The sequence below is a fragment of the Clupea harengus genome, chromosome 4 (genome assembly GCF_900700415.2).
Source record: "Clupea harengus chromosome 4, Ch_v2.0.2, whole genome shotgun sequence".
Classification (NCBI taxonomy): Eukaryota; Metazoa; Chordata; class Actinopteri; order Clupeiformes; family Clupeidae; genus Clupea; species Clupea harengus.
The window spans coordinates 29,996,204-30,008,252 of NC_045155.1; the positions used below are offsets into that span (position 1 = coordinate 29,996,204).

The 12,049-nt window shown below is 42.8% G+C and overlaps 1 protein-coding gene across 1 annotated transcript in view; it reads left to right on the forward strand.

The window, feature by feature from the left end:
• sema3ga (sema domain, immunoglobulin domain (Ig), short basic domain, secreted, (semaphorin) 3Ga) overlaps positions 1 to 12,049 on the forward strand; it is a 33,766-nt gene that overhangs the window by 18,507 nt on the left and 3,210 nt on the right. The window contains exons 3-16 of the mRNA XM_031566985.2: positions 410 to 570; positions 1,141 to 1,203; positions 1,720 to 1,839; positions 2,570 to 2,663; positions 6,556 to 6,675; positions 6,911 to 7,056; positions 7,391 to 7,505; positions 7,722 to 7,791; positions 8,079 to 8,223; positions 9,241 to 9,463; positions 10,039 to 10,127; positions 10,307 to 10,348; positions 10,519 to 10,676; positions 11,484 to 11,551. Of these exons, the coding sequence (XP_031422845.2) occupies positions 410 to 570; positions 1,141 to 1,203; positions 1,720 to 1,839; positions 2,570 to 2,663; positions 6,556 to 6,675; positions 6,911 to 7,056; positions 7,391 to 7,505; positions 7,722 to 7,791; positions 8,079 to 8,223; positions 9,241 to 9,463; positions 10,039 to 10,127; positions 10,307 to 10,348; positions 10,519 to 10,676; positions 11,484 to 11,551 (1,614 nt within the window). The remainder of the gene's footprint in view (positions 1 to 409; positions 571 to 1,140; positions 1,204 to 1,719; positions 1,840 to 2,569; positions 2,664 to 6,555; positions 6,676 to 6,910; positions 7,057 to 7,390; positions 7,506 to 7,721; positions 7,792 to 8,078; positions 8,224 to 9,240; positions 9,464 to 10,038; positions 10,128 to 10,306; positions 10,349 to 10,518; positions 10,677 to 11,483; positions 11,552 to 12,049) is intronic.

Here is a 12,049-nt window from a genome sequence, read left to right on the forward strand (position 1 = left end):
CTCGAGGTGGAAACTTGTGAGAGGAATATGAGAGGAGTGTTTTGACTGTACAGTGATGAATCACCCAACACACTTGGAAACAAAAGTAGTGTGAGCGCCATCTGGTGGTCAAGCTCTTGAGGTCATTGTAGGAGCCACCCTCCTTTTTGTGTCAGTGTCATAAGTGTATTGACAAATAAAGTTGTATAGAGCAGGTCCAGAATACTGTGTTTACGATGCTGCTATAGCTTTGCTTCGACCATGCTCTATGACACCTTAATTCACTTAGTTGAACCATCTGTTTTCAAATTCATGCTGAGTAAATCCAGCTGACAAAGCGGGGGGGAAAAAAGAGAACCTCTCAAAACTCTATGAAGTATTAAACCACCGTGTTCTTAAAAACTACATTTCCCATGTTCCCCTGCTGCAGAGTTGCAGGACACACGGGCGGCTCGTCCCTTCAGCTTCTCCTTCAACACCAGTGACTACCGGATCCTGCATGTGGACCAGGACCAGGGCCGTCTCTACCTGGGCACCCGCGAGTACCTGGTGTCGCTGGACATGCAAAACGTCAACAAGGAGCCGCTCATCGTAAGCTTTCCACAAACTTCAACTGTTGATTTAAAAAAAAAAAATGTATTTAACCTTTATTTAACCAGGAGAAAACCCATTGAGATTAAGAATCTCTTTTTCAAGGGAGACCTGGCCAAGACAGGCAGCAGCATACATACAAACGTAGTTACAGACAGAAGCACAAAATAAGACAACATTTAGGAGTTAGTAAATCCAGATGATTGATGTGTGCTTGTGTGTTAATGTTCCATAATGTTCCATGTATCAATATTGTGTGCTCTCTGTGTGGATGAATTCACTGTTATTAACAGTTACTACTACTGTAACTACTACCACTATTCTGTTCACTGCTGTTAATCACTTATTATAAGTGAGTTCATCAGAGCTGTGGAGCAAGTTCTCTGATCAGTGAGGATCAGCACAAAGTGCTTGCTTTCGTTTCAACAGGGATCAGTTTCTCCAGAAGTGTGTTCATCTCTGCGGAGGATATAGAGAGACACACAGCTTTTGTGAATGAGCTTTTGTTTATTTCTGTGGTTGTTTTTTCTCCTGTGTGTAACGTCTCCTCTGATCCTGTTTGCCCCTAAGATCCACTGGCCATCCTCCGCCGAGAGGAAAGCAGAATGCCAGCTCACAGGAAAGGGAAGGCAGGTGAGCGATGTCACATCCTGTTTCATTTATTTTTAGAATACGCTAAACATAGAGCCTCTTGTGAATGTAAGACACTTAAAATCATTTCAGCATTTTAAGCAGAAAACTTTTAATGTGGACAGCGGCCACCTCTGTATGTTACACTCAGGCTACATGTAGTACATTTCCTGTACATCTGTGGGCATCGGCATTGTTGACATGCATTGTAATAATAATAATAATAATTTATTTTATTTGTAATGCACTCTTCATTCAAAAGAATCTCAGAGTGCCAACATATTAAAAACCAACTATAATAATACAATAAAATAAAAATGAATTAACATAAGCATAATAGAAAACTTTTTAACATTTTAACATACACCTATATCATATATATATACCTATATATATCCATTGTGTCTGCATTGCTCTGCCTATTGCCATGCATTAATATGCACACAAACCTGAATGGGTGATAGTAGAGAGTCTTCTTGTAACTCTGGAACTAAATGAATAGCTGTGTTCTTCTCACAGGGGGAATGTGCCAACTTTGTGCGCCTGATTGAGCCGTGGAACCGCACCCACCTCTACGCCTGTGGGACCGGAGCCTACAGACCCGTCTGCACGTACATACACAGAGGATGGAAGGCAGAGGTGAGGACTATCTCAGAGAGAGAGAGAGAGAGAGAGAGAGAGAGAGAGAGAGAGGAACGAAAGATAGAGAGAGAAACTCATTTCATCCTAACAAGAAGACTACTACATGTTTGTGACAGGAGAGTGTGTTCTCTTTCGGAAACACTTTATTGGGATAGTCTACCTACAGAGACTTTACAGAAGTTCAGTCTTTCTAATTGTTCATTGAACATCATCTTAACCAGACCCAACCCCAAACCCCGACCCTAACCTTAACAGATAGTTTGTTTATATTCTGAGCATTGGTAAATAGTCTATAGGGGACCATTCAAAATAAAGTGTGTTTATAATCTGAGCATCTGTAGATAGTCTATAGGGGACCCTCCACATAAAGTGTGTTGATAATCTGTGCCTCTGTAGATAGTCTATAGGTGTATATAAGTGTGACTCCTCTATAGGTGTATATAAGTGTGACTCATCTATAGGTGTCTTTAAGTGTGACTCCTCTATAGGTGTATCTAAGTGTGACTCGTCTATAGGTGTCTATAAGTGTGACTCCTCTTTAGGTGTGACTCCTCTATAGGTGCCTATAAGTGTGACTCCTCTATAGTTGCATCTAAGTGTGACTCATCTATAGGTGCCTATAAGTGTGACTCCTCTATAGGTGTATCTAAGTGTGACTCCTCTATAGGTGTATCTAAGTGTGACTCCTCTATAGGTGTATCTAAGTGTGACTCCTCTTCCCCTGCAGGACTACCTCTTCCGGCTGGTCCCAGGGCACGTGGACTCAGGAAAGGGGAGGTGCTCCTATGACCCCAACCATCAGGGCGTCTCTGCTGTCATCAGTAAGGCTCTTCCTCTCCCTCTTCCTCTTCCTCTTACTGTCACTCACAACAGCCCAACATTCACAGAGTACTCAGACCTCGGTGAGGAGTACTCAGACCTCGGTGTGGAGTACTCAGACCTCGGTGAGGAGTACTCAGACCTCGGTGAGGAGTACTCAGACCTCGGTGTGGAGTACTCACACTGTAAACCCGAACAAGTTCAGAGTACTTAAAACTTTTGATGTAACCGATTACATAATAAAATTTGAGTACATATATTATTATTTTTAAGTAAACTTAACTTAAAAATGATACATCGGCTATACTGATTTATTTTGTTATCGTTTTCATAATTTTTAAGTTCTCTGAACTTATATTCAAATATTTTTATACTTAAAACTTTTAACCTCTATGTACTAAATTATTTTCACTCAACAACACAAAATAAAATTAAGTTTTAAGCCTTAAAAATCAAGTTCAGTGCACTTCATATTGGTGAAAGAGTTCAACTTAATTATTCTGAGTAAATAATACTTAATAAGCTTACTTTTTTAAAGTTAACTCCGCTTGATTATTCTGAGTAGGTCATACTTAAATAGCTAACTTTTTTTAAGTGAGCACTACTTATTTTCAATTATTGACCACATATACTGATTTTCTGGTTCTGTTTACAAACTGACTTTAAACTGAAAGTTACTCTACAAGACACATTCAAATCTATGTAAGATTTCTATTAAAAAGAGTGAGATGAGAAAAACTTAAGAGGTATCACATCATTTATATTTCTTGTAAAACAACTGACAAAATAAAAGATTACATCAAAGCTTTAAAGAACAGCGTTACAAAGTTAACAAGTCAACAACAAATTGTTTATTTCAACAAATCATTTTTTAAGGTGAGTAAGGATATTCTAAATTGAAAGCATGTCAGGCCAAACAACAACATAAATGCCTCAGAAAACCTCTGCACCCAATTCAAAGATGTTCTCGCAGCTGAAGGGGTCGGGACCCGATGTAAGGAGAGCAACAGGAGCATCATCAAAATCTGGCTCCTCTTCCTCCTGCAAAACACCATCAATACAATTACCAGGAGAGTTTCAATAAAAACACTTACAAAAAACCTGACAGAAATGAACAAAAATGCAAATATATTCTGGAATTATTTTCATTATGTAAAATACCTGAAGACACAATCAGATTTTGTTATATTTATGGATATTAACAGGGCTTACATTGCAGGTATTGAACACCAAAACCAGTCCGTGATGCCTTCTGCCTGTACACAAAAATATCTCCTTTGGTTGACTCTTCTTATATGTCTACATCAAATCGGTTTGTTGTTTATATGCAACACGAATGCTGTCAGGGCAAAAAGAATATTGAACTGAAGTTCTCGACCATTATTGTTAGCTTGCTGCTAACACTTTTATTCATCAGATCCATTAAAACACATAGAAGCTAGCTAGCTGCTAAAAAGTTACATATAACATTAGCATGCTGATATTAATTATATGGGGTTTCTGTAGAACATGAGTTGATTTCAACATAAACAATTGATTGTTGTTTACTTTGCACATGAACATACTTGGGGGGAAATAACCCACTAACTAGCTCTTTAGCTCTTTAGCTTCCTAGCCGCCCAACTGAACTTGCTACTTGAACAGTCGCGCAACTGAACTTGCTACTTGACAGCCAAAACGTGATTACTCAATAATAATTACAAAGAGGGAAATTCGCCACTTCTTATCGCAATTTCACTTGCTCCCGCAATTTTGTCGCAACAAACACCTAAAAAACACTGTTTACTTACCAGATAAGGACGCTTAGCAGCGACAGGATTACTAAAATATCTCCTTTGGTGGGGTGACCAGACGTCCTCTTTTACCCGGACATGCGGCCGGCAGTGATTGCAAAATCGTCCGGGATTTTGCCTCGTCGGATATTTGTGTTTCTCTGGGTCCTTCACAAACTAGTTTTTACGCCCTTACAAGTTTAGGAAAGGGTATCTCCCTTACGTTCCACCTTCTAGCACAAGCTCTGACTGTAGCGAGAACTGTCATTGGTCGACTGGCCTCTCAGTGTTGCCAGATGCACGATAATTATCCTCCAAAGACGATCATTTTGAGCATTTAATACGATACTTCACCATTTCCAATCTGGCAACACTGAGCACCGTGCCGTTTCCACTAGTTCCATTGTTTACAACAGCACATGACATCCTAGCTAAGAAGGTTAAAATTAAACTGGGTGCTCTTTATAGAATAAGATCTTGTTTTACTTTTGAAAACCGAATGGAAATAGTGCAATCAACAATTTTGTCAGTTCTTGACTATGGTGACATTGTTTACATGTATGCTGCACCCTCTACCTTAAAACTCCTGGACTCTGTTTACCATAGTGCTATTCGCTTTGTTACAGGAGACGCTTTCAGGACCCACCACTGTAACTTATACAAGAATGTTGGTTGGTCCCCTCTAGCAGACAGGAGGGAAAAACACTGTATTTTATTTGTTTATAAAGCCTTAGTGGGAAAACTGCCTAATTATCTCATGTCACTTTTAAAATTAAAATCCATCTGTCATAATACACGGTCACAGAGCCTCATCTCCCTTGAAATCCCCCTTACAAAAACTAATATAGGTAAAATAGCTTTTAAGTTCTTTGCTTCCCATGAATGGAACACTATTCAAGTGGAGTTGAAATTAACCAAGTATTTGTCTGTCAACCAATTTACGAGCCTTTTAGATAATAAGGATGTGCCTCAATGCTGTTGTTTTGAATGATTCTCTGATTTAATTTTTTTACTTTATGTTATTTTATTTATTTATTTTTTATGCTTAATTTCTGAGTTGTTTGGTGTGTTTTTTTTTTTTTAATGTATTTTGTCTGTTTCGTTTTGTTGTGGTTTGTTTATGTATTGTTCTTCTGTACTATGTGGCCTCAATCAGGGCATTGCTGCAAAAGAGCCCTGTGCTCAGTCAATTTCTCCCTGAATAAACAATGATGATGATGATGATGCATGTGGAAAAGATGTCAAAATTCCGTCGCGGGGGGAGGGAGCGGGGTCATCTGTATGCTACACACTACCACGCCCCTCCCCGCGACGAAGTGTCCTCTTTTTCACAAACTCACACCCTACGAAGTTGGTCGACTCCTCTTCTACAGGAGGAACATGCTTATAGAAGTCTAACTGATACTATACAATTATTAAGTCTGCTGTCTCCGTCTCTCATCACAAGATCTCTGATTCTGTTCTGAACTAGTCCTGCAACGATGTTGATGACGTCAGACGTCACGTTTGAATGAAACTAAAAAATATGAGTTATCAGGCAATGTTTACTCAAACAAATACATTCCAATACAATTAAAACGTCTTCATCTGCTCAGAAAACTAACACATTTAAAGTTGTGTCAACTAAATACCAGGTTTTAAGTACTGAATACATAATGTTAATAAGTTAGTAGAACTGTTTGGGTTTACAGTGCAGACCTCGGTGTGGCGTACTCAGACCTCAGTGTGGCGTACTCAGACCTCAGTGTGGAGTAGTCAGACCTCAGTGTGGAGTACTCAGACCTCAGTGTGGAGTAGTCAGACCTCAGTGTGGAGTACTCAGACCTCTGTGTAGAGTACTCAGACCTCGGTGTGGAGTACTCAGACCTCTGTGTAGAGTACTCAGACCTCGGTGTGGAGTACTCAGACCTCAGTGTGGAGTACTTCACTTCAACTCAATTCAGTTCAATTCAATTCTATTCATATAGCACCATTAACAACTGGAATGGTCTATAGGCGCTTTACTGCCTTCACAACTAAGACTAAAGTTCATGTCTCTCCTTCTCCTTTTTCATCCCCCTCTTTCTCTCTCTGCCTCTCTTACTTTATCTTTATCTCTCTCCTCCTTCTCTCCATCTCGTAGATGGTAACCTGTACGCAGGAGTGCATGTGGATTTCATGGGAACGGACCCAGCCATCTTTAGAACCATGGGGAGCGGACCGGCCATCCGAACAGAGCAATATGACTCCAGATGGCTCAATGGTACATCTCAAATCTCACATTATGTAAAGTGCAAATTGAGTTGACAGTGTCATAGATTATTATTATTGTTTATACTGGGGGAAGCAGTTGTGTCTAAGACATGTCTTGACATTGGTCTCTGTGTGTGAATACCCCTTACAAATTACCCTTTGAGTCCCCTTGTTTCTCATTCTCTCTCTCTCTCTCTCTCTCTCGCTCTCTCTCTCTCTCTCTCTCTCTCTCTCTCTTCTTCCAGAACCTGTCTTCACTCAGATCCACATGATCCCGGACAGCGCAGAGCGGAATGATGATAAGCTTTACTTTTTCTTCCGAGAGAAGACTTTGGACTCTGGAGGCGGGGCCAGCCCAAGTGTCTTGGCCCGGGTTGGACGAATCTGTCTGGTGAGTGACAGCTGGAGAGGTGGCTCACTAACTCACTTCAAATCTCATAACGCTGCATTAACAGATGACTGACAAGCCTGACTGAATGCTAGCATGTGAAAATCCATTTGTGTATAGGTTTCCACCTGTGTGTGTGTGTGTGTGTGTTTGTGTGTGTGTGTGTCTGTGTGTGTGTGTGTGTGTGTGTGTGTGTGTGTGTGTGTGTGTGTGTGTGTGTGTGTGTGTGTGTGTGTGTGTGTGTGTGTGTGTGTGTGTGTGTGTGTGTATTCAGTACGAGTATGAGTGAGTGTTTAGACATCTGCATATGTATGAGTGTTATTGTGTTCTTCTGCAGAATGATGAGGGGGGACAGAAGTCTCTGGTGAATAAGTGGACCACCTTCCTGAAGGCCAGGCTGGTGTGTTCAGTCATCGGGGAGGACGAGGTGGAGACCTACTTCGATGAGCTGCGTGAGTCTAACGATGCTCCTTTATTTATTTATTTATTCATTTTAATGTATTTATATTTAGGGTGCTAGTCTTACTTGAATGACATGAGAGTACAAACTCCTGCTTTGTCTGCGGATCCTGTGAATCCCTTTGTTTCACATATCCGCCTGGTGTGTGTGTGTGTGTGTGTGTGTGGGGTCTAAATGTCTAAATGTAAATTCTGTGTTCCTCTCTCAGGGGACGTCTTCATCCAGCCCTCTCAGGACGAGAGAAACCCGGTGGTGTACGCCGTGTTCTCCACCGCAGGGTAAGGGGAAGAGAGATTACTCCACTTCTTCTTTCTCTCTGTTCCTCGCTGTTCCTCTGTTCTTTCTCTCTGTTCTTGTAGCATCGGCCGCTGTGGTTTGCTAAGCTCTTTATCCACTGTGAAAAATCTGTGGGTGGGCACTTTCATGTTATATTAATGACACAGCAGTTAAAGAGTGGAGGCGTGCAAAAGAGAGAGAGAGAGAGAGAGAGAGTAACATTCTTCTCTTCTCCTTTCTTCTCTTCTCTTCATCTCTCTTCTCATCCCTTCTCTTCTCCTCTCCCCAGCTCCGTGTTTAAAGGCTCGGCCGTCTGCGTCTACTCCATGTCTGACATCCGAAACGTCTTTAATGGACCCTTCGCCCACAAGCACGGCCACAACTACCAGTGGACCGCCTACACGGGCAAGATCCCCTACCCCCGGCCCGGCACCGTGAGTCCATGTCCCTCTCCCTCCCTCCCTCCCTCCCCCCTCCCGGAGCAGTGGTGTTAATAGTTAATAAGGCACTTCCTTTTTATGGCCGACACTGGCACGCTATTCTCAGACCTCTGCTCATTCTCGCTGTGGTCTGCGTCACTTAGGAAGAGGGTAAAACCACTGCTGCACATTGGTAACTTTCTCTCCCTCTCTTTCTCTCTCCTCATTTGCCCTCGTTGTAGCATGACGGACACATGTGGTGTGTGTGTGTGTGTGTTTCATCTTTTCTGTGGATCTGCGAGGCTAGCACTTTTGTTTGCTGTACTGGGAGGGGTATTGATGAAGCTGGGGTTTATTTCTTCAAAAACTGTGTTTGTGTACGGAGGGGTGGGTGCAGGCAGGATGGGCATTAGCGGTATATGATGGGGTGGGTGCAGGCAGGATGGGCATTAGCGGTATATGATGGGGTGGGTGCAGGCAGGATGGGCATTAGCGGTATATGATGGGGTGGGTGCAGGCAGGATGGGCATTAGCGGTATATGATGGGGTGGGTGCAGGCAGGATGGGCATTAGCGGTATATGATGGCCAGTTTCTTTGCCGGGCCAAGTGGCCGTTCTTAAAACCCAACCTTAGACATGAAGGCCAGGATACAGACATGATGTCCATGTTTAAATCTCTGGTGGAAACAAGAATAGTGGTGGAGGACAAGTTCTACCAGCAAACGGAGAACGTGGCTCGGTTCAGGGAGAAATGGGGTGTAAGGGAGGGGACAGTTAAACACACACACACACACACACACACACACACACACACACACACAGGGAGAAATGGTGTGTAAGGGAGGGGATAGTTACCTTTAATGACTTTGGGAGGCTTGTTTTCAACTGATGAAATGGACTGATTTTTTTAGTGTTGTTTTGATGGTTTTCAAATGGTGTTTTACATAAAGGGTTTTTAAAGTCTCTCTTTTTCTCTCTCTCTCTCTTTCTCTTTCTCTTTCTCTGTGTCTTTCTCTCTCTCTTTCTCTCCAGTGTCCTGGTGGAACCTTCACTCCCGGCCTGCGCTCGACGAAGGAGTTCTCAGACGAGGCGGTGAACTTTATCCGCAGTCACCCCCTCATGTACCACCCGGTGTACCCCATCCACAAGCGCCCTCTGGTGGTCAGGACCGGCGTGGACTACCGCTTCACCACCATCGCCGTGGACCAGGTGGACGCTGTGGACGGAAGATACGAGGTGCTTTTCCTGGGAACAGGTGAGCTGCTTGTGTGTGTGTGTGTGTGTGTGTGTGTGTGTGTGTGTGTGTGTGTGTGTGATTTATTTATATTGATGGCAAGAGGAGAAAGGGATATGAAAACAGCTGATCAGTGTATTGAGGCTGACAGTGGTCAGTGGGCATTAAGTCAGTTCCCTTAATTTGATGTCTGCGGTCCATTTGTGTGTGTGTGTGTATGTGTGAGACGGATGTGTGTTTTGTGTGTGTGTATGTGTGTGTGTGTATGTGTGTGTGTGAGATGTGTGTATGTGTGTTTTGTGTGTGTGTGTGTGTGTGTGTGTGTTTGTGTGAGTGTGTGTTTGGTGTGTGTGTGTGTGTGTGTGTGTGTGTGTGTGTGTGTGTGTGTGTGTGTGTGTTTGTGTGTGTGTTAATTTGACGTTTGCTGTCTTTGCAAGGCCCTAAAATAGATAACAAACACTATTCATCTCTGCTGCGAAACCTTACCAGTACCTCTGCAGCACAGATTCCATCTAAGACAAAAGCTTCCCCCTCCTCCATGTTCCCCACCTCCATTTGAACCCCCCGCTGAATGTCTCCCTGCTCTGTGTGTGTAGACCGGGGGACGGTCCAGAAGGTCATCGTGCTGCCCAAAGACCCCAGCACCATGGAGGAGCTCATCCTGGAGGAAGTGGAAGTTTTCAGGGTAACACTCCCGTGAACCTCTGTCACGAACAGTCATTATGTGTAATAATCACCCCAAAGATGTGCATGATTTGTTTACATTTCCCTCTATATGAGCGTAATGTATTGTATAGTTCTCCTACAATGGTCACTGCACAAATTCATGCAGCTGTTTCCACCGCTCGCTATGTGTCTTTCCAGACGCCAGCTCCTGTTAAAACCATGAAGATATCGGCCAAAAGGGTAAGTAAGTCAAAAAGTAGCAAAACGTCTAATTGCTAAAGACGCTGTCGTCATGTGACATGCCCATGTGACAGACAGTATAGCATAGAGTAACCATAGACAGTAGATCATAGAGTAACCATAGACAGTAGATCATAGAGTAATCACATTTCTCTTTTTCTCCCATGTAGCAACAGTTGTACGTGTCATCGGACGCCGGTCTTACCCAGGTGTCTTTGCACCGCTGTGGGGTGTATGGGAAGGCGTGCTCCGACTGCTGCTTGGCGCGTGACCCCTACTGTGCCTGGGACGGGGAGAGCTGCACCCCCTTTACGCAGGCCACCAAAAGGTAAGCAGAGGTCAAAGGGCAATACTGGGTCATGATGACTGTTGAGAATCAAAACACATTACAATGTAGGGCTCAAGTAAATACTGTGATCAGATACTCCCTGTGAACATGTTCTCCCTATGTGTATTGTTTTTCTACTGTGATTTGTGTATGTATGTTTGTGAGTGAAGTTAAGTGTATAAGCTACTGGATGACCTAAATTTCCCTCGGGATTAATAAAGTATCCATCCATCTATCTATCTATCTATCTATCATTTAAGGCCTGGGTTATGATTAAAGGATGAGTCCGTGATTTTAATCCCATACACTTTTTGTCAAATCCAGCTAATTGCTCCTCACAGTCTAGCTGGCCGTTCAGTGTTCAAAAAGACTCTGGTGTTCGTACACAGTCCAGGCTCAGTAAAATCCCAGCCAATCAACACGGTGGTTCAGGAGCACTAAAGAGAGGGGTGTGATTTGATTGGCTGTGGAGCTCAAATATCAACGACCTTTCGTGAAACTGAAACCGAATCACGGAGTGCACCTTTAAGTTTATGATAAGAGTCAGTAAGGTATAATACTACTCATGTAAGTAACGTATATTTAGGTACACTGTCAGTAAGACACTTCTTTAAGATTTGTTTGGATTTGGTACTTATGTGGAGAGCCTGCCAACCCTCTGCAGTACTGAAGTGGACCCCTAGGGCTCGAGAATGCTCAGTTAGAAACAGGAGTGCACTGTGGAAATGTTATAATGTGATCTGGTGAGGTGTTGGTACCTGATGAAGTGATGAAGTATGAAGGTGTAATTCTCTCTCTGTCCTCTAGGCGGAGCAGGAGGCAGGATATCAGGCACGGTGACCCCCTGCGTCAGTGCAGAGGCTTCAACGCCAAAGGTGTGTACCAGAAGAGGATATTTCTGTCTTTCATTCTGCTTTTTTTTCAGTTTCTCCTTTATCTTTATCGTCTTTAAATCTCACTTCTGTTTTCTCACCTCCAGCTCCAACTCCCTCTCCTCTATTGCAACACGTACATTTATCTTCACCTTCCATAAGCCCCTTCACTTTTCACTTTTCACGACTTGACTGTGTTTTATCAGTGTCAGTTTATGGTTGTTATTCTTGCTCACGTATCTGGTCTTTATCAACTCACACATGCACTACTGGCTTGAGCATTTCAACAAAAGGGCTATTAAAACTTTTAAAAGGGCTTTTTAGAGTAACTAAAGGGAAATCATGTCAGAATAGAAGAATATAAAGTGAGGTGCTGACTGTAACTGACTGTGTTGTGACTGTGTTGTGACTGTGTATCTGACTGTGTTGTGACTGTGTTGTGACTGTGTATCTGACTGTATCTGACAGTGTTGTGACTGTGTTGTGACTGTGTTCTGACTG